Source organism: Cavia porcellus, unplaced genomic scaffold, assembly GCF_034190915.1.
Source record: "Cavia porcellus strain 051 isolate PalLab524CR breed Dunkin Hartley unplaced genomic scaffold, mCavPor4.1 scaffold_5, whole genome shotgun sequence".
NCBI lineage: Eukaryota > Metazoa > Chordata > Mammalia > Rodentia > Caviidae > Cavia > Cavia porcellus.
The window spans coordinates 39,651,526-39,671,302 of NW_026947488.1; the positions used below are offsets into that span (position 1 = coordinate 39,651,526).

The following is a 19,777-nucleotide window of genomic DNA, read 5'->3' on the forward strand; positions in this document are numbered from 1 at the left end:
TTTAAGCAAGTGGAAAACAGTGAAGCTCAGGGCTTCATGCAGGATCTTACAGAGGAAACCTCTCCTCCAATACTGTGTTATAGAAATATGATATTGGAATTTCTACTGCCTATGAGGAAAGCCCAAACTTGCCAACAGTCCATTGTATACAGCTTAACAAGTTCTGCCAACACTGAAAGAGGCAGAACAAAGAGCCAGAGGAAAGCTATATGCTTGCTGACATATTTTAAGCCACCATACTAAGCTTTACCTGAAGCTATATTATACAATATATCTGAACTTCTCAGTTAGTTACATGATCACATCAATTCCAACTGGCAATTATACAGTAAGGCTTGGACTTTCAATCACTTGCATTCAAACGAGTCTCAATTGATCTTTGTACTAGACATTTAAAGTACCACAAGGTTGAGCTGCTTTCTGCTTTCACTTTGAAGATTCTATTATAAATAATGATGAAAGGAAGAAAAATTAAGTCTATTTCTAAGACTTAAAATAACTTTAGGGTGTTCTAAGATTAAATCACAAAACAGTGCAGTTGGAGATGTTTTGAGGATTATCTTGTCCTACTAGTTTCTTTTATAGACGTAATCAATAAGAAACACAAAACAAAATTGAGATTCCATCTTATCCTCAAAAGAAAGGTCATCTTTAAGAACTCAAATAATAACAAATGTTGGTGAGTTGAGGTTGGGGGTAAAAAGAACCCTTTTACATTGTTAGTGGGAATGTAAACTAGGACAACTGCTATGGGAATCAGTATAATTCCTCAAAAAACTAAAACTAGAAATTCCATATTACACCTACTGCTGTGTCTAGATATTCCCCCAAAGTCTCATGCAGAGGTGAGGTGCCTGGATCTAGAGTGTGTGACACTGGAGTTGATGCATGGTGCAATGCTAGGCTCAGGGGAACTAGGATTAAGGGTATGACTACTACCCAACCTAAGCAGCCTGGTTATGATATAAGGGTTGAAAGAGCTGTGGTCATCCCATGTTGCTTTGCTACCTTCTGCCCACCATCAACTGTTTCTCTTCTGCCATGCTACCCTACTTTGTAGCATCTGATTATGGACTGAAACCTCTACAAACTGTGAGCTAAATAAACTCTTCTCATTTTAACTTTGGGTGTTATGTTGAGTATTTTGTTTTGGCAACAAGAGAAAAGTAACTAAGACCTATAGCTTTCATATTACAGTGATCCATGCATATTCATGTCTATATCAGCATAATTCATAATAACTAAATCTTAGAAGCCGTTTTTGTGCCCATCGACAGATGATGGATAAAGAAAATGTGGTATTTACACATAGTGGAGTGCTAGTCTGCCATAAAGAAGGAAAACGGATGCACCTTGAGACCATAATGTTAAGTGAAATAAGTCAGACACACAAGCTTAAATAGCACATGATTTCTCTTTTATGGGAGAATCAAATTATAAATACTGAGAAAAATAAAAAATAGGTAAAAGAAAGTAGGGAGATCAATCTTTCTCAGAGGGGGAGGGGGTCAAGAGATGGAGGAACAGGGAAGAGAGCACAGGAAAAAGGGTATAAAAAAGAACTAAGACATGTTATGTACATGTATCAATTTAACAAAAAGAAGTAAACAATATGTATGACAAAAATGTACTAATAAAAAATTAATGACAGAGCTTATGTACAGACACATTGAAAGACCTGAATTACGTGAAATAATTATGTACTATAGTTACTTTCAGCTGGAAGATACTTACTAAAAGACTGGAGGACAGTGTTGTGGTTTGTTTATTTAATTGTTTGCCTGAATATACAAGTAAATGGCAAAGCATCCAAATCTAGGTTCTCCTGTTCTCTACTAGGAAACATCTCACACCTTCTCACAAATCAGAAAATACGAAATTCTTTGACAGACAAATTCAGTAATCTTAGAACTTTAAAACTGGAATGTTATTGGAATCCATTTCTAACACTAGTCATTTTCAATTTGAAGTGCATTTTCATAAGTACATTGTTAGGTTCACATAGACAATGCAAAATAATAGCCAAAGGTATTTACCTTTTCAACCTGAACAGTATACTAGAACTCAACTAAGAGTTTTAAATCCTGGGAACATGAGATCATGAGATATATGAGAACAAGAAGAAAAATATCAATTTAAAAATTCCTATTTTTTCACCCACTCTCATTTCCCAGCTTCAAATTTCAAAAGGAAATTTGAAAAGAAAAAAAAAATCTGTTATTTGCCTCCCAAACCTTCTTTGTGTATCCCTCCCTCACTTCTTCAGATTCCCTTTTCCAGATGTTCAGATACCCCATCTTAATAATGGCAGCTACCATTTTATTGGGCACATGCTATAATCAGTCACACACTGAACTAATTCACTCAAAGATATTAAGTATTTGTTTACAGTCATGTGGCAAAGCTAAGGAGGACCTAACCTGTGAAACTCGTGCTCTTAAACTTCACACTGCACTGCCACCTGCATAGTGAGCTGAGTCCTAACTGCTGTGAGAATCCAGTCCCCTCCTATCACAGACTAAAAACCTTTAAGCAGAAAAGTTCCAGCTTTTCTTTCTCTTCAGTGAGGACAGCCATCCCCTTGTTACAGTTAATGTTCAAGAAACAGCGGAAACCAATCTGAAGTAACTCAAGTTACTCCCAACCTTTCTGGAGGAAACATATACTATTTCACAATTGGCATACTTTTATAAATTTACTTCCAACTCTTGGAAACTCAGTGTCTCTACTATAGATTACATTTTTCACAATTTCTTGCCTTCTGCCTTTTAATTCTCAGTTTAAAAGAAAAGGAAAAAAAGAACAATACATAACAGACATTCAATAAATTCTCACTGCCTTTATTTCCTATGTGACGAAACCAAAGCCCAAGCAGGTAATATGAAGTCATATAACAACTGGCAGCTTAGAGAACAAAATCCTCAGAGTTCCTAACTCAAAGACCAGTACACTTTCTTTTAGGTACCTATAACCCAAATTTTCCATTTATCTTTATTTTCTGTTGAAGTCTTGCTTAAGTGGAGACAAACCGATTAAATATGGATATAAATCCACAGGGATTTGATCAGGCCAAACTTTCCCTTTTATATAGAATTAACTTCTATCTCAAAATGGCTTCTATCACTTCTCGGCCTTTTGCCTGAGATCAAGGGTAGTATCTGTTCTTATCAGTTCAAAATGGCTTCTAGAAAGAATTATTTCAAAAAAGTTTAATCTATGTGTTTGTTTTGTAGAAACAGAGAAGAATCCACCCTTTCCTTAAGAGATTATCTGCATTTTCACTTCCACTTTTCCACATTGTTAGCAGCTGCAGACAAGTTTAATTCATATTACTTAATGGTTCTAAGAAACTGGGTTTTCAATAGACATTAGAATTTTGCAATGCCTAGATTTACTGGTGTCTCCTCCAGAAGCCTGCAAAAGTGCAATCATAGAACAATAGGAATCAGGACATCTCTTATCAAGGATTTGCTCTCTACTTTGATATCACCAGTTCTTGGAGAACTCAGGCCAAATAGCTACATAATCTAAAGAAATTAAATGAAACTATAGAGACCATAATCAAATACTCCTGTGAAAGACAATTAACTGCCCTCCTTCAGAAACAATCATTCAGAAAAACTTGAAAAGGAAGAAAAGATAAAGTCAAGAATCTCTAAAAATAAAGCAAATAAAGGTATCAAAGGAAATTGCCCTCCATGTAAATATAAAAGCAAAATTACTCCCAGCAACATTAAAGTAAAATGCACTTATTTATAGAAAACAAAGAGGCCCAAACCAATTGCTGACCAAATAGCAGAAACTGTAATTGAAGTTAAAAATCTACAACTGTACTAATTAGGGATAGAAGTTTATAATGTCTATATCTTGAATCTTGCTGTGTTTATTCATGTATCCAAATTAAAATAAAATAATTTTAAACCAGAGGTGGCTTTAACTCAGGAACAAAACCACCCCTGAAAGATTATTTTTAAAAGGTTTATATCCTAGGCTGGGAATTTAGTTCAGTAGCATAAGCCCCTCCTGGCAAGTGCAAGGTCATGAGTTTGATCCCCAGTACCAAGAACAAAAACACAAACAAACCAAAAAAAAAAGAGATAATTATATCCAAACTCATGTTCAGTGCAACAAAAGCATATCAGAAAGTAAGATAGTCTACTTTATCTTTAAAACTTTCTATGGGGCAGAGTCTTCAAATATAAATGATCATTATTAATACCTACTAAGTTCTAAAGAAGATGAACAAAAATAAAAGTATGTGAATATACTTTTATCTTGTAAAACATATATATAAATAACAATGTGGGGGTACAGGGAGTTGAACTCAGGCTTGCCAGGAAGGCACTGTGCCCCTGAGCTATATCCCCTGCCCTATTCTTTAAAAACAGACTGTGCATTTCAATATTTTCTAACTTTTGCCATTCATATTCCATTTCTTCGAAATAAGTTTTTAAACCTTCTTGCAATGTATTTGTCAAATAAGTATTTATAGTTGCAGTCATCAGCGTTCATCTCCCACAGTGATAACATGATTGCAATTATAGTCAATAATAAATAAATTTCGGTTAACTTCAATACAGACAGCGTAGAAATAAAAAGAAATCTTTTTTCTGTTGTAACCTTATAAATATCTTTCTAACATGTCTGAACTTTTTCTGAGTACACTACCACTACCTTTAGTAGTAAACTTTATAAAATGGTAAGCTCAAAAGAGCTGCCTACAAATCAAACTGCATCCTCACTTAGGCAGGCCGCGCGCCTCATTTTGGCTTCTCTCACTCCCTCTAGCGTTTACAAAGCTCCTCGGTCTGATTATCCAGTTACCTCACTGAACAAGAGCTGGCCTTAAGTCCTGCCCACCTATGACATCATCCCGGTCTTCAACCACTGCGAGGTGAAGCTTTAAACTTCAGGCTTGGAGGTGGGCTGCGCGCAGTAAACTGGAATGCTCTCCCTCGTTCACTCCTCACTCAGCACAGGAGTGATCCGAAGCAGGACCGGCTCAGGCTGCAACCGCTGCTGGCTTTGTGTGGACTAGACGCAGCGCTGGGGAGACGGGGGAGGTTACTGCTCCAATCCACAGTCAATGGAATTACAGCGGTAGCAGCAGTGTATGTAGGATTGTTTTTCTCGTCTTACTGGTAAGTGTTTTCCATGATTTTTCATATGATTGTTCCAGAAAGTTTGCTTGGTTTTATTCTTCAGCAAGAAATGACTTGGTGCCATGAGGAATCGAATAGGGACGCTTGCTCTATCACCAGGCATGAGCAATATGTGTGCGTGCAAGCCAGCAGGGAAATTTTTGACGAGATAGTCAAACACAAGAAGTTTTCAAGATCTTTCATTTCTGAAAAATGATAAGTAGCTTTTTAACAAAATCTCAAATAATTGCAATTCGGGGGAGAAAGCCCTATGTAAAACAAGATGGAAAGTTAAATATTAAATATTAGAGAAGAGAAGGCAGGTTTTTCATATAGGAAAGCCAAAGGTCTTGCTAACTTGGTCTGTACAGTATGTGTGGTATGATCACCAATTGCTGTTTTTACAACTGCGAAAGAAAATCAATAATCTCTCGGCCCATGAGTACCCAGTACATGAAAAGCATACATCTTGCTCACAGCTAGCTAAGCTACTCTTAGAGACTTATGTGCCTCTGTAAAGGATTAACAGCTACACCTAGATCTTAAAGCTTGCAGTGCTGTCCTGCCATAGCTCCTTCCAGCATTTCAGGGTTGTGAATCTAAACTACTAAATTCAACTCGAGGAGAAAGGGGAGACTCTTCCAAATCATATTCTCCCTCCAATAGAATGCCAAAATCCATTGCTCAGACAAGTGCAGTATGTGACCAGCATAGTAACTGAGTAAGTCTACTCAGAAAAACTAACAAAGCTCAGCCTGGATGTATGCAATGAGTTCAGGGTGGAAAAGGGTAACAAATCAGAAAAGCTCTCATCTAACTGGAATAGCGAGTATCTATTCGCCTGTAACTCTGAATGGAAAAACCTTGTGTTGGAACAAATGCATTTATATTACAGAGCTTTCAAAAAGTAGTTTAATGTATCTTCTTAAATTTTTTTTTTTTTTTTTGTGAATTAGGTCTAAAACAAAATGGTTGCATAGACATAAAGAGTGCAACAGGCCCATAATTTTTCAAGGGAGGTGGTGTTAGTTTGTATTTATTTAGAATTGAAAAGAAAAAATTGATTTTTTAAAGTTATGAAGCAATTTTTTTACTGGTTTAAATAATTAGTTGCTGAAAATTTTCTGAATAATTCTTATCTGCTTTAAAATATACACATTATTTTATTTTATTAGCATGAAAAAATGAATAAAGCACTGGAAAAGTGCTTCAGCTGTAGCAATGCTTTTAATTGATCCCAAATTGCATAAGCATATCCTGACTGGTATAAACATGAAGAATAAATTTATCAGTTATCAGGTAGAGTTCCTTATGCCTGACTCAAAGTGACAGATGACTGATTCTCATCTCTTTGGAAATAAGTAAAGAAGTATTTCTAAAAAGTACCACAAATATTAATAATAATACCAAATGTTAATCATGAAAGCATTGATTATGCCACTTAATATGTATGGTATATAGACATGCACACACACATACCATCCATCCATCCATCCATTCATCCATTCATCCATCTACTTCTTTGCCTGAGATAAAAAAAAAAATTACAAAAATGTGTTTGTACCTACTTACGCAAGAAAATTAGTTTATTTTTTTTGTAAATAGACCACTGCCAAAATACAAGACCAACGATCAGCAAAGATATTAGTAAATGGATAAACATGATTAATCAATTAATAGTATGTTCCAATATTACCATCTATCAGTTATTAATTGGGCTTTTCATTTCTCTCTACACCCTTCCCTTTTAAAATCAATTATGGCTAGGTTCAAAATGCCCAATTAAATACTTCCTAAGCATAATGTTTGTGAAATACATAATTGGTCAGTAAATAAAGTTTTTACAAAAATGAAAAATAATAAGTAAATTTGTCATAACCATATGTGGCAGCAAAATAGTATATTTCTTTTGCTTTCAAGTGTTAATTACGGAGCCTCTAATTCTATCAAAACTTTTTCAGAGCTAAATGAACCAGTGTGAAATAAATTCAGTTGAAATCTTGTGGCTGTCAGACTTTGTTAGCAAGCTATTAATTATCTTTACCCTAGTTTCTTCTCTAGACTGTATATTGCCCAATCAAATAGAAACTCCAATTATGTTCAGCATCTTCCTGCCTTGGGGGAGAAGACCCTAATGAACACAGTCTCTCCAGTGAAAAATACAATTATCAGCTTTATACATGGAAGGGCAATGCAGAAAGATTTTTCTGTATTTTTCGTGGCCATATATCTTGGCTTTCTCCTTTCTGGATAATTTTGAACAATTTTAAATCCTACACAAATCAATAGCAAGGAATTTGACTTGTCTTAATATTGTATGAATGTTTACTCTTTCTTGTTTCTTAGTTTTGATATGCCAGTCTTTATACCAAAATAAATTAAATCTGGTCATTTTTAAAGTACTTTGTTTAGAGTTACCATTTCATTCAATTCCCAACTTTCCTCTCCCTTTTTAAAGGTGGGTGGGCTGCACGACAAAGAATTTGACAAATGGCACGATCCAGCACTAACTTAAAAATTCTGAATAAATCCATTTTTATATTCTATTTGTATATTTATTTAAAATGCGTTGTAAGTAATTTTTCACTTCAAATGAAGAGTGCCATAAGTGAAATCAAGGAAGAAAATAAAACTGAGTAAATTTTTCAAAGGCTGGAATTTTTCCCTTTTCTCTTTCCCCCTTTCCCACCCCCACCTTTTGCCCCAGAGGCCTTCACTGTTCTTCTCAACGGGAGGCTTTGTTGTAATTAAACCAGAGAAAAACTGGCCAGCAGCAGCCAACATCTGACTTGCGGCTTCTGAAAGCAGCGTTCTGGTAGAGTGTACCACCCCCCAGCGGGCAAAAGCTCTACAGTAAATCTCTCGGCAATATTCATCCTCAGCACAGTATTTTCTCTTTAGAGTATAAAAAGGGATGTTTCTCAGCTTCTCTTAGCATTCCACCATTTCGAAAAATTAACAAAAAGAAATCAACAAACCAATTTCCAACGAGGTGGTTTAGGAAATATCTGAAAAATGCTTCCTTTTAAAAACCAAAATAGGCATGTGCTTTCAGAAATCATTTTACTGTTTCAAAAATGCAGATCAGCATCTCCAAATTTGGTTAAGTAAATACTAAATGACAGGTTTCAAAGTCAGTTTATATTGTAAAAGAAGGCAGTTTCAGGAATTTGTTTTATCTATTTAAGAGAACTAAAAAAAACAAAGATTTTAAGGAGAAAGGAATGAAATAAAATTTAACCAATAGGCAAAGTTTCAGTTTGTTTTGCTTAGGCATAATCTCTTTCCTTCCCCCAAATCAAGTGTCAGGAATGTACAAAAATCTTTCTCGAGGTATTAGTCTGTTTAAATTAGAGAGAAATTGCTTGATAAAACAATGACAGCTTTTGTTCTTTATTCTTCCACTTACATGTGCAGAAGTTACCGTGGTAACTTTGAAGAGAAAGCCCACAGACCACATTGGGTTAAACACCCCATTTTTACAGTGTGCCACCAGACTATGGATTGATCAGTTTATGTGTTGATTCTCTTCCACTTCATCTGCTCTGAATCAATAATACCCTGCTTGGACATGAAAATACAATGTATGTGCTTTGTTATTTTTAGACAGTCTTCCCAACAAGGACTGTTCTTGCCAAAGAGTTGACTCAAATATTTATGGGGGCACTGTATGAAAATTTAAGTATTAGAAATTAAAGCCAAATGTTAGTCACACACAGAGGAATTTCAGGTTTGTAATGACAAAACGTTTGTGATTTACAAAAGGAAGCACATTTTCAGTAACAGTTGCTCAAAAGTCAGCACAAACTTAAAGTATGCCCCCTACCTACTCGAAGCTTTCTAATACTTAGTTCACCTCCCTCTAAATTAATCTCTCATTCTTTCTTATAACTCATTTAGTCTGGCTTTAATATAAAAGGAAGAGAACATTCAGTATGATAAAATTAACATCCCAGTTTGATAAAATTAACATCCCAGTTTTCCTTCTGTTTTAAAGAGCCAAAATAAAAAAAAATAAATAAAAAAATAAAGAGCCAAAATAAATGAAGCAGAATTAGATTCATTTATCAAAAACTCATTGAGGATAAGACCCACTAACACGAAAAGAGAAGAGAAAATAAGAATCCTTTGAAAGTAAAAATCCCCTACTTTCCATAAATAAAACAAAACCTTCTTCAGGTTAGAAAATAGTCTGGATGAGGCCAAGTATAAAAAGACACACTTGCATCTCAGCCTCTCAGCAAACCCTTCAGCCTTCATGACTCTCAAGAGGAGAGTTAGAGGTCCTTCTGCTTGCCTGGCATTAAACAAAAGAATTGGAACTTTCCTGAAATCTGATGATCGTGGAAAATTTAACTACCAGACAGGCTGCTTAGAAAGCATTTTGCTGTCACTATCAACTAACCTGATGCACTCCAGTTTTTCAGTTTAGCCATATGTATAGTTTGTTTGTAATACCGTATCTAGTTGCAAAGGTTTATCCATTTTGTTTAACTTTATAGCAGCAATGTGAGCCCTATTAATTACTAATACTCTACATTATGATTGTGCAAATTCCAATAAAAATTCACAAATTTGAATAAATTTGATTAAGTTTATATATCCTTCAATCTCAAGATTTTACTCAAAATAATAATACACTTGACTGAAAAGTTTATACTATCTTATTTTCAGATATGTTATTTAAATTTCCCAGCATTAAGAAAACTATTTGAGGCAAATCAATAAAAAGAAACTAAGTCTCATATACTTCACTTAAGATATCAAAATGAGTAATGATCAGACAAGTCAAACCAAAATCAATTTAAACAAAAATTAATAAAACAGAAAACTTAGCTCCCATAGTAGTGCCAGCAGACAACTTTATTTTTATATAAACTACATTCTCAGAATAAGAATTTCTCATTCTCACCTCCAAAACACTGTACTAGCACAGAAGCATATAAATATGTAGATGACCTCCAGTTCATATTTTAATATAAATATGAATTCTATTGAGATCCAGCTTCCTAATTTTTATTAGATGGCCTAAAAAACTCACAGAAATAGCATCTTTAAATGTTTCCTTTAAGTGTGTCATGCAAGCAAACTGCAGACTTTTCAGACTTGATGATTACATTAGAAATGTAAAAAAAAAAAATCCTCAACAATCAACAATTTTTATTCTAAAAAGGAACTCAATAAAAGGGTACTTATTAAAAATTTCATTAGTGAGGCCATTATGTTTTTCTTCTTTTTGCTACAGTTTTAACTGTTATATACTTACACAATGAATCCCTAAAAACAATTTTTAAACATTCAATTAAGAAACCAGAGCTCCATTTATGTTTTCCCCTTCAGGTTCCCCTATTAACAATATTTTTCTAAATGATTGATTGCTTTTTGTTCAGAAATAATGGTCTCTCTCAAGCCTATGCAGACAGAAAACCTCTGAAGTCAGTGTTGTGGAAACCTGGCCATAGTGTCTAGGCCAATGGGAGCTGTTTATTTTTTCATCTTGCATATTTAATTACAATGACTCTATGTGTATGTAGAGGTCCAGGCCAAAAAAGAGGAAGCATGATGCTAAATTCCTTTTTTTGATGGAGAAATCCTTATAGCCTTGAATATAGCAAAAACAAACAAAAAATAAAAAATTTTGAAAAACACGTTGAATCTAGAATTTTGAATTTTATATTCTAGGGAAGAAAAAATATACATTGCAGTCAAACATGAATTTGACTCTCTGGAGCTAAAGGAAAGAGGTAGGGGGAAAAAGGAGGAGCTGTAAGCAGTCTTTATTCCTAAAGGAGTTTTCTTCTCTTTTTTAAGAATTATGTTTTTTCCCTTTTGTTTTTAATGCAATCTGGGGAGAAGAGAAGATGTTTTCCAAGACCATAATGAGATTTAAAGCTTTCTGTTAATCTCACATTATTACACTACTGTATGAATAGCAAATGTGAGTTTGCATATCAAGCAATAGTGGAGGCAGTTTCACAACTGTAAAACAGGTAATAAACCTAATCTTTCCTTACACCAATTTAAGATTTTTTTCCTCTCTGTGGATTAAAAAATGTGAAAAATAGGTACACATTTTAGCCTGATTTGAAAAAATATGTAACTACAAGATTTTTTTAAAAGGCAACCTCATATCTCCAGCTGTGATCATCACCTTGGGCACACACTGCCCTTACTCGGGAACAATCAATGATTTGTACACCTCCATTAGTAGATTTATCATCTTTACTTTAAAATGTGTCTTGTATTACCAGTGCTCCTGAAATACAACAAAAGTTTAACTACTGGCACTTTTAAACAGGTTCTCACATACTGCTTTTATAATAGTTTTTAATCAGTACCTAAAACTCATGTTTTCTAAATTTATTACATTATGCGTTGGATAATTCTCACATTTAGAAAACAGTATCAGCAAAAAGTCTTAGAAGGAACTTTGTGATTATAGTTTCAACAGTTTTGCATTCCCTTTTCACAGTTAGAAAGTAATCATTTACACAAAAAGATAATTCTGAAATTCAACATCAGTGGGCAAAACCCTCACTTTACACAAGATAGCATTAAATTTTACTCTATGGACACTTAGCACTATTTACTTGAGACTGCTTTTTCTACTTGCTAACTGCTGATTTTGTTTCAAGTTGTGTAAGTATAAAAAATTATATGTATCTGTGATTTTTTTTCAAGTTTCCTTCTACTATAATCTATGGTGGCATTAGTATCTATTAGCAAACTAAAAGAAATGGAATTTTCAAAGAGAATCAAAAACATACATTTTCAGTAACGTGTTTGAATCCTGGAACAGATGCTGTCCTTGTTGGATGCTAGGCAATAACAGGCAGCGAAGCAAATTGCTACTTTAGTCTTTCATCTCAGGGTCATTATTCCCATGATACTCAAATATTCCCTATGTGTAGACAGAGCACCTAAGTGGTAACCCTGCATAGCTGACACTGATACCACCTGCCCATGGTCTCCATATACCTTAGATCATGGTTATAATCACTGGAAAGTATACTCAGTTGAAATTTGCATGCTTGTATTAGTCAGAAATACCCAGTCAGGTTTTGATATGTTTTTTACATAGTTCTTATAAGAAATAAAATAATATCCTTTCTAGTCGAAATATAGAATTCTTTTCAAGTTAGTGTTCTATAATAAAATTATAATAGTATAGTCCTAAAAACCTAATTGTAACTTGAACTTCTATTCCACTTTTTTGTTTTTTTTTGCTTTTTATTTTATTTATTTTTTGGTCTTTTTCTTTTTTATTGGTACCAGGGATCGAACTCATGACCACACAACTGCAAGGCAGGCACTTATGCCGCTGAGCTAAATCCCTATCCCTCTATTCCACTTTTTGACAAGAACATTTTAGTGCCTTAACTTTCAAGATCACCAAGTAATCCTCAAATACAGGCCTGAAAAGGATAATGTCTCCTATTTGGGAGATTACTTAGGAAAATTGAGACATGTAGGAAGAACCAAACAAGGAAAAGGGTAAACCAAAAGAAAAGCATTTTAAAACTAAATCTATTCAACTCATTAAATTGCAATTGTTTGATTTGGTAAAACCATGTTCAAAAATATCTTAAAAAGTTTACCTTGCATTTTCATCAATAATCTCTGTTAAATTGTTGTTCACATATTTAGCACGTATTTGTTTTCTTTTATATTTTATTGTTTTATTTCCAAGACTTTAAAAAGTGAACTTTAGAAAGTCATTGAAGAGATTTGCTGACTGTTGAATGAGGCTTTGCTTCTGTGTTGAGTTCAGCATGATGCTAAGAATGAGTTAACAGTAGAAATTATCTGCTGCATTACAGTCCCATCATCAGCTCCTACTTCATTTAAATGTAAAACGGGAAGCATAAAAACAAGGAGGTCAATCTATCTCTCTTCACCAGCTACCATGATGAAAGATGCATTGCTTAATGAAAAGAATTGAGGTTAAATCCTTAGAAAGTTTCTGTAATACGTTAAACTTCATTATTAATAGCTCATTAAAACTTACTTTCACAGGCGATGCTCAGTTCCAGTGTGTTTCAAGGAAGAGAAATATAAAGGAAATTTAGAATACTGCATTTTCTTTCCATGGAGACCATTTGAATTGTTTCCTTTCCCTCTTAAAAGAGAACACCTGTTCTTGTCTAAAGTAATTGCACCAGAAATTCCGAGAAAGCAGCAAGAAGCAAAAGCTGGAAATAGCTGTTTCACAGCAGGTAATCATACCTCAAGATGTAGCTACTGTACAAAGTTTATACTTGGATAATCCTGGATGGGAATAAAGGTAGGGGGTAACTGCCTGAAAAAAACCTATTACTATACAGGCCTTAGCATCATGAATGGCTTTCTTCATGAGGATCTGAAGTTACTATCTCTGAACACATTGCACAGAAGAGCCAGTAAGAATTTCAAAGAGGGCAATTTTCACTAAGGGAATTAAGCTACACAAAAGGAACCTTCACACAAAAACTATAAGAAAAAGGAAAAAAAAATAGGAAGCCACGTGTCCTTCATAGTAACAGGAAGCTGAATTGTTTCTGACCCCTACTTTAATGTGCTTGCCCACCATGCTGAACCACAGCTGGAATGTTCATTGACAACAGCAAGCCTGATCTGGAGGTGTATGCGGCATAGGATTACTTGAATAAACAGTGAAGACCATTTCCAAGGACTAAACAAGAGTTTGTAAGTCCCAGCCCCTCACCAGGAAAATAATATATGTGCATTGGACTTTCACCCAAGCAAAATTTACTTACATCGTTCAATAAGGTAGGAAAAATATTAAAGTATTTTATTTTCATGCCTAAAATTATAAAGGTATGTTAGTTATTTTAGGCATACCTAAAATTGCTGAAGAGATTATATGACACAGTAGATCCCTATAAATCTGTAATTCTTCAGCCTATGGGAAAAGTTGAATCATGTTTTAGGTTAGAACTTAAAGAAAGATAAATGTGTTGTGAAAACATGTAAGATACAAAATAATGAGAAAATGTGAGTAGTCATTAAACCATGCAGTACAAAACAGAACAAAATGAGGACAGAAGAAACAAACTGTAACATGAAATGGAATTTTCCACTTAGATTAGCTGGATCACACTAGCTATATAATTCCTTCCGTGAAGCTTAAATAAAAGATTACTTCTTACATTCTTGTTAAAATATCTTTCAATCATTTAATATTATATGATATTTAATGATAAAAATAAAATTAATCACAAAAAAGGATTGGCTGAACTGACATTGTGAATCTCAAGATGTATATAAATATTTTTGAAAAGTAAAAAAGCAGAATTTTTTCATTACGTATTTCTCTTTATCTATATAGTCTTGTACGTTATAAAAATAGATGAAAATGTTTTTTAAGAATTGTAAAATTAGCATGTTTAAATATAACAAATGATATTCCTATATGTCAATTACTATGACTACTATAAAAAGTAGAAATTTGACTAGTTTGGTTAGTAACTAGCTGTAAAATTGTATGAAATACAAGTAAAATGCCTTAGGCTAATAAAACTCTAATATTTAAAAGTTTAAAAATAATGTATTTAGAACATGATTCATTTAACTGATAGACCAATAACATTTAAAGTCAAAAGATTATATGAAATTGTTCACTGTTAACCAGCAAAACACCCAACTGTGCCTTGTTCAAAAAAAAATCAACCATTAAATAGGTTTTCAGTTTGCACAGGTGTTTTAAAGCCTCTTTTCAAGATGTTGTCTGATTGTTTTCTGTTTGTTTGTTTTTTTTTTTTTCTGACTCCATTTTAGGGCTTATTAGTAACTAACACTACCTTGTGTAAAGACCTCAACACTGCTGACCATGATCGGCCCAGCCTGGAACCTCTTCCTCATTGGGACTAAACTTGGGCTGTTCCTCCAAGTGGCATCACTATCAGTTATGGCTAAATCCTGTCCATCTGTATGTCGCTGTGATGCAGGTTTCATTTACTGTAATGATCGCTTTCTGACATCCATCCCAACAGGAATACCGGAGGATGCTACAACTCTCTACCTTCAGAACAACCAAATAAATAATGCTGGGATTCCTTCAGATTTGAAAAACTTGCTGAAAGTAGAAAGAATATATCTATACCACAATAGTTTAGATGAATTTCCTACCAACCTCCCAAAGTATGTAAAAGAGTTACACTTGCAAGAAAATAACATAAGAACTATCACTTATGATTCACTTTCAAAAATTCCATACCTGGAAGAACTACATTTAGATGATAACTCTGTCTCTGCTGTTAGCATTGAAGAAGGAGCATTTCGAGACAGCAACTATCTCCGGCTACTTTTCCTGTCCCGAAACCACCTTAGCACAATTCCATGGGGTCTGCCCAGGACTATAGAAGAACTACGTTTGGATGATAATCGCATATCTACTATTTCATCACCCTCTCTTCAAGGTCTCACTAGTCTAAAACGCCTGGTTTTAGATGGAAACCTATTGAACAACCATGGTTTAGGTGACAAAGTTTTCTTCAATCTCGTTAACTTAACAGAACTATCACTGGTAAGGAATTCCTTGACTGCTGCACCAGTAAATCTTCCCGGCACAAACCTGAGGAAGCTTTACCTTCAAGATAACCACATCAATCGGGTGCCCCCAAATGCTTTTTCTTATCTAAGGCAGCTGTATCGACTTGATATGTCTAATAATAATCTAAGTAATTTACCTCAGGGTATCTTTGATGACTTGGACAACATAACCCAACTGATTCTTCGCAACAATCCCTGGTATTGTGGGTGTAAGATGAAATGGGTACGTGACTGGTTACAGTCACTACCTTTGAAGGTCAATGTGCGGGGACTCATGTGCCAAGCCCCAGAAAAAGTTCGTGGGATGGCTATCAAGGACCTTAATGCAGAGCTTTTTGATTGTAAAGACAGTGGGACTGTAAGCACCATTCAGATAACCACTGCAATACCTAACACACAGTATCCTGCTCAAGGACAGTGGCCAGCTCCAGTGACAAAACAACCAGATATTAAGAACCCCAAGCTCACTAAGGATCAGCACACTACAGGGAGCCCTTCAAGAAAAACAATTATAATTACTGTGAAGTCTGTCAGCTCTGATACAATACACATCTCCTGGAAACTTGCTCTACCTATGACTGCTTTAAGGCTCAGCTGGCTTAAATTGGGCCATAGCCCAGCATTTGGATCTATAACAGAAACAATTGTAACTGGGGAACGCAGTGATTACTTGGTTACAGCCCTGGAGCCTGACTCACCCTACAGAGTATGCATGGTTCCCATGGAAACCAGCAACCTCTATCTATTTGATGAAACTCCTGTTTGTATTGAGACGGAAACTGCACCTCTTCGAATGTACAACCCTACGACCACCCTCAATCGAGAGCAAGAGAAAGAACCTTACAAAAACCCTAATTTACCTTTGGCTGCCATCATTGGTGGGGCAGTGGCCCTGGTAACCATTGCCCTTCTTGCTTTAGTGTGTTGGTATGTTCATAGAAATGGATCCCTGTTCTCCAGGAACTGTGCATACAGCAAAGGGAGGAGAAGAAAGGATGACTATGCAGAAGCTGGCACCAAGAAGGACAATTCTATCCTGGAAATCAGGGAGACTTCTTTTCAGATGTTACCAATAAGCAATGAACCCATCTCCAAGGAGGAATTTGTAATACACACCATATTTCCTCCTAATGGAATGAATCTATATAAAAACAATCACAGTGAAAGCAGTAGTAACCGAAGCTACAGAGACAGTGGTATTCCAGACTCAGATCACTCACACTCATGATGCTGAAGGACCTACAGCAGACTGTGTTACAGGTTTTTAAACCTAAGGGAAGTGATGATAGGAACCCCGTTCTACTGCAAAACACTGGAAAAGAGACTGAAAACAAGCAATGTACTGTACATTTGCCATATAATTTATATTTAAGAACTTTTTATTAAAAGTTTCAAATTTCAGGTGACTGCTGCGATTGGTGTAGTGGAGATGCCTGAACACAATTCTATATTTTAGTATTTTTTAGTAATTTGTACTGTATTTTCCTTGCAGATATTGAAGTTATAAATCATTTACTTTGTGTTCTACTGAGTAAGATGACTTATTGACTGTGAAAGTGAATTTTCTTGCTGTGTTGAACAATCAGGACTGCGTTCACATGAGATCCTTGTAGTATAAGCACAGGCCATTTTTCACTTTGGTATTAATAAAATGTAAAAAAGAAACTGGCTGAATGAGAAATTAAATTTCAAAACAAATACTTATGAAGTACTGTTCCAATTATTAAATTTGTATTATTCCAATGATATTCAATTAATCAAAATATGTGAAGTAATGGGCAATATCAAACTTGCTGCATATCTCTGTTTTTGCTCTAGGCAAATTAGATATCCTTAAGAAAGTTAAGCGTATCTTTTAAACTAAATACATCAACTGGCATAAAGGGAGTGTGAAGGTTATTAAAGACATTACCAACAAAGCATTAAGAACAAAAGACTTCATAAAGACAATACTATAACATAAGTGTGCCTCTGAGTTGGGGGGAAAGATGCACCTTGGAAAACATGGTATCTTAGACATGTATGGTAGAATGAACACAAATACTAGAGTGGCATTTTGGTTTCGCCTATACCATCCTGAGTTTTAAAAAGTGAATTTTAAACATAAAATTGTTAGTGTTCTTGATGTGTTTGTCACAGAGGATGTGAAAGACAAACTTTAAGCATTTTAAAAAGATAATATAGCTGTGATTCCCCTCAGCAATCTGAGAAACTAGTACTTTTAAGCGAAAATTTAGAAGAAAAATAAACACTAGAAGTCAAGTTTAAGTCTGGTTTATGGGAGATGTTTTAACACTGTACATAAATGTTCAATTTATTTTCACAATAATCAAGAATACTGCCCATTACTATCACAGTTTTCCAGATATTACATAATGAATCTGTAATGTAACATTTCTTTCAAGCTTCTTACTGAATTGTGAGCTATTACTTGTTTAAAAACCATATCACTTTTTGTTGCCATGATTTTTTTCAACAAAAAACCAAAGTGCATTGTACGCCCTTTGGCCAGTCTTGTATGTGCCTTGATCCAACGCTACATGTATTCAGCTTTTAAAATTTGACAAATTTTTCATACTTCCTTAAATATGAAAAATTATGGTCTTATTGCTGAATAAAATTTAAGAAAAAAGTACAGAATAACGTGCTTGCTTTCGGGATTATGTTACTATCACTAAAGTAGCAAACTGCCCAGCACATTAGTCCTAAACACCCCATGTATTTTTCTAGACATAAAATAAAAATTGACTACAAATAAAAAAATAGCAATATCTTAAGGTTGTGTGTCATTTTACTTCAAAGAGTTCTGTTTTTTCATGTGTAAACTCATTTCTTTTTAAATTTTTTCTCTGTATAAATGTCAGAAATGGTTTCAAGTGGAAAACACTTACTGCACTGCTGCCCTTGTCCTGAATGATATTTTGTTAAGGTAATCTTTGAAAAACTAATTTGTTTTTAAATAGCTTTTTTGGCAGATTTGAGTTGGCATCAAAGGATTTGAGTTCTCAAATATACCACTTAGTAGCGATATACTTAAAAACAAAGTACCCTTCTTGGCTCAATATCTACATGTGTAAAATGGAATTAGTAATGCCACCCACTTCACAGAATTCTTGTGATGCATAAATGAGATGCTGTGCATGAAAACTGCAATATTCTGCAAAATGTAAGTTTTTCCTATTCAAGAAAAGTTCACAATGCATTCCCAGAGGTTTGCTAGACACTGCTACTTCTACTGTCTGACACAGAGATCTCCAAGGGACTATGAAATCTTATTCATTATTCATTTGTCATCTTTAAAATGTTTTCCAACAACTATTATTTTAACTTCCTGTTAGAGGATGGCTGTTTTCTAGGAATAACTTAAAAAGTCAGATGTGATTAACATTAAAAATGGAGAACATTTTTAAAAGAAAGTTTGATTTACTCCTAGAGATTTTTAATAAATCAGCTATCGTTCTAATAAGGAAAGGCATGGGTAGCTTCATAAAGTCCCTATTAATCTGGCTTATGAAAAAGCAAAAACCAAGAGTTATATTGACTTTTCCAATTAAGATAATTTACGTAGCACAAAAAATATAGCTTTTTATATGCAGCTTTTTATTATTTCACCTATAATAAATCAAAATTGTTTTAAACCAGCAAACTCACAGAGCACCAACAGGTTAAAGATTTATTTTTTATCTAGGTTTCCTATAAAATCTGAATGCTTAGGCAGGTAACTAGCTATTTCCATATCTCTCAAACAGATTTCAGTTTTTACTGATAAAACTAAACTCCAAATTGGGTACTAACAAGTTATAGGAAGAAAATATCCAATTGTGAATATACAGATTATAGATTTAAAAGAATAAAAGAAAGCTAGAAAAAAAATAGAAGCATAATGATTCCCTTGCTGAATGTTTTATGAAAACTAAAATTGTTTCTGGATGCAGTCACTTGTAACTGCATGGCATTACTGCACTTAACACTTGTTTCCTGCTAAAAACAACACTGTTTTCTGTCTTCTAGTTAGGTTGATTTATTAAAAGTATTCCTGTCTGCCACAGAAATTGGAAAAAAAAAACTTTACTAACTAGTTCTTG

General features: G+C 34.4%; 2 protein-coding genes and 1 pseudogene across 6 annotated transcripts in view; 2 read left to right on the plus strand and 1 right to left on the minus strand.

The window, feature by feature from the left end:
- Macrod2 (mono-ADP ribosylhydrolase 2) overlaps positions 1–19,777 on the minus strand; it is a 1,970,011-nt gene that overhangs the window by 1,576,078 nt on the left and 374,156 nt on the right. The gene's annotated exons all lie outside the window — the stretch shown is intronic.
- On the plus strand, positions 3,120–3,327 carry LOC111753508 (U2 spliceosomal RNA; annotated as a pseudogene).
- On the plus strand, positions 4,887–18,469 carry Flrt3 (fibronectin leucine rich transmembrane protein 3). 3 transcript variants are annotated; one of them, XM_013159774.3, is made up of 4 exons: positions 4,888–5,141; positions 13,158–13,357; positions 13,723–13,910; positions 14,919–18,469. In XM_013159774.3, exon 4 carries the CDS (start codon positions 14,971–14,973, stop codon positions 16,918–16,920), a length of 1,950 nt encoding a protein of 649 aa, XP_013015228.1. In that variant the 5' UTR covers positions 4,888–5,141; positions 13,158–13,357; positions 13,723–13,910; positions 14,919–14,970; the 3' UTR covers positions 16,921–18,469. The 3 variants fall into 3 exon arrangements, with proteins under 3 accessions (XP_005006645.1, XP_013015228.1, XP_003476579.1); XM_005006588.4 differs by lacking the exon at positions 13,723–13,910 and having other exon boundaries at positions 4,887–5,141; XM_003476531.5 differs by having other exon boundaries at positions 13,158–13,910.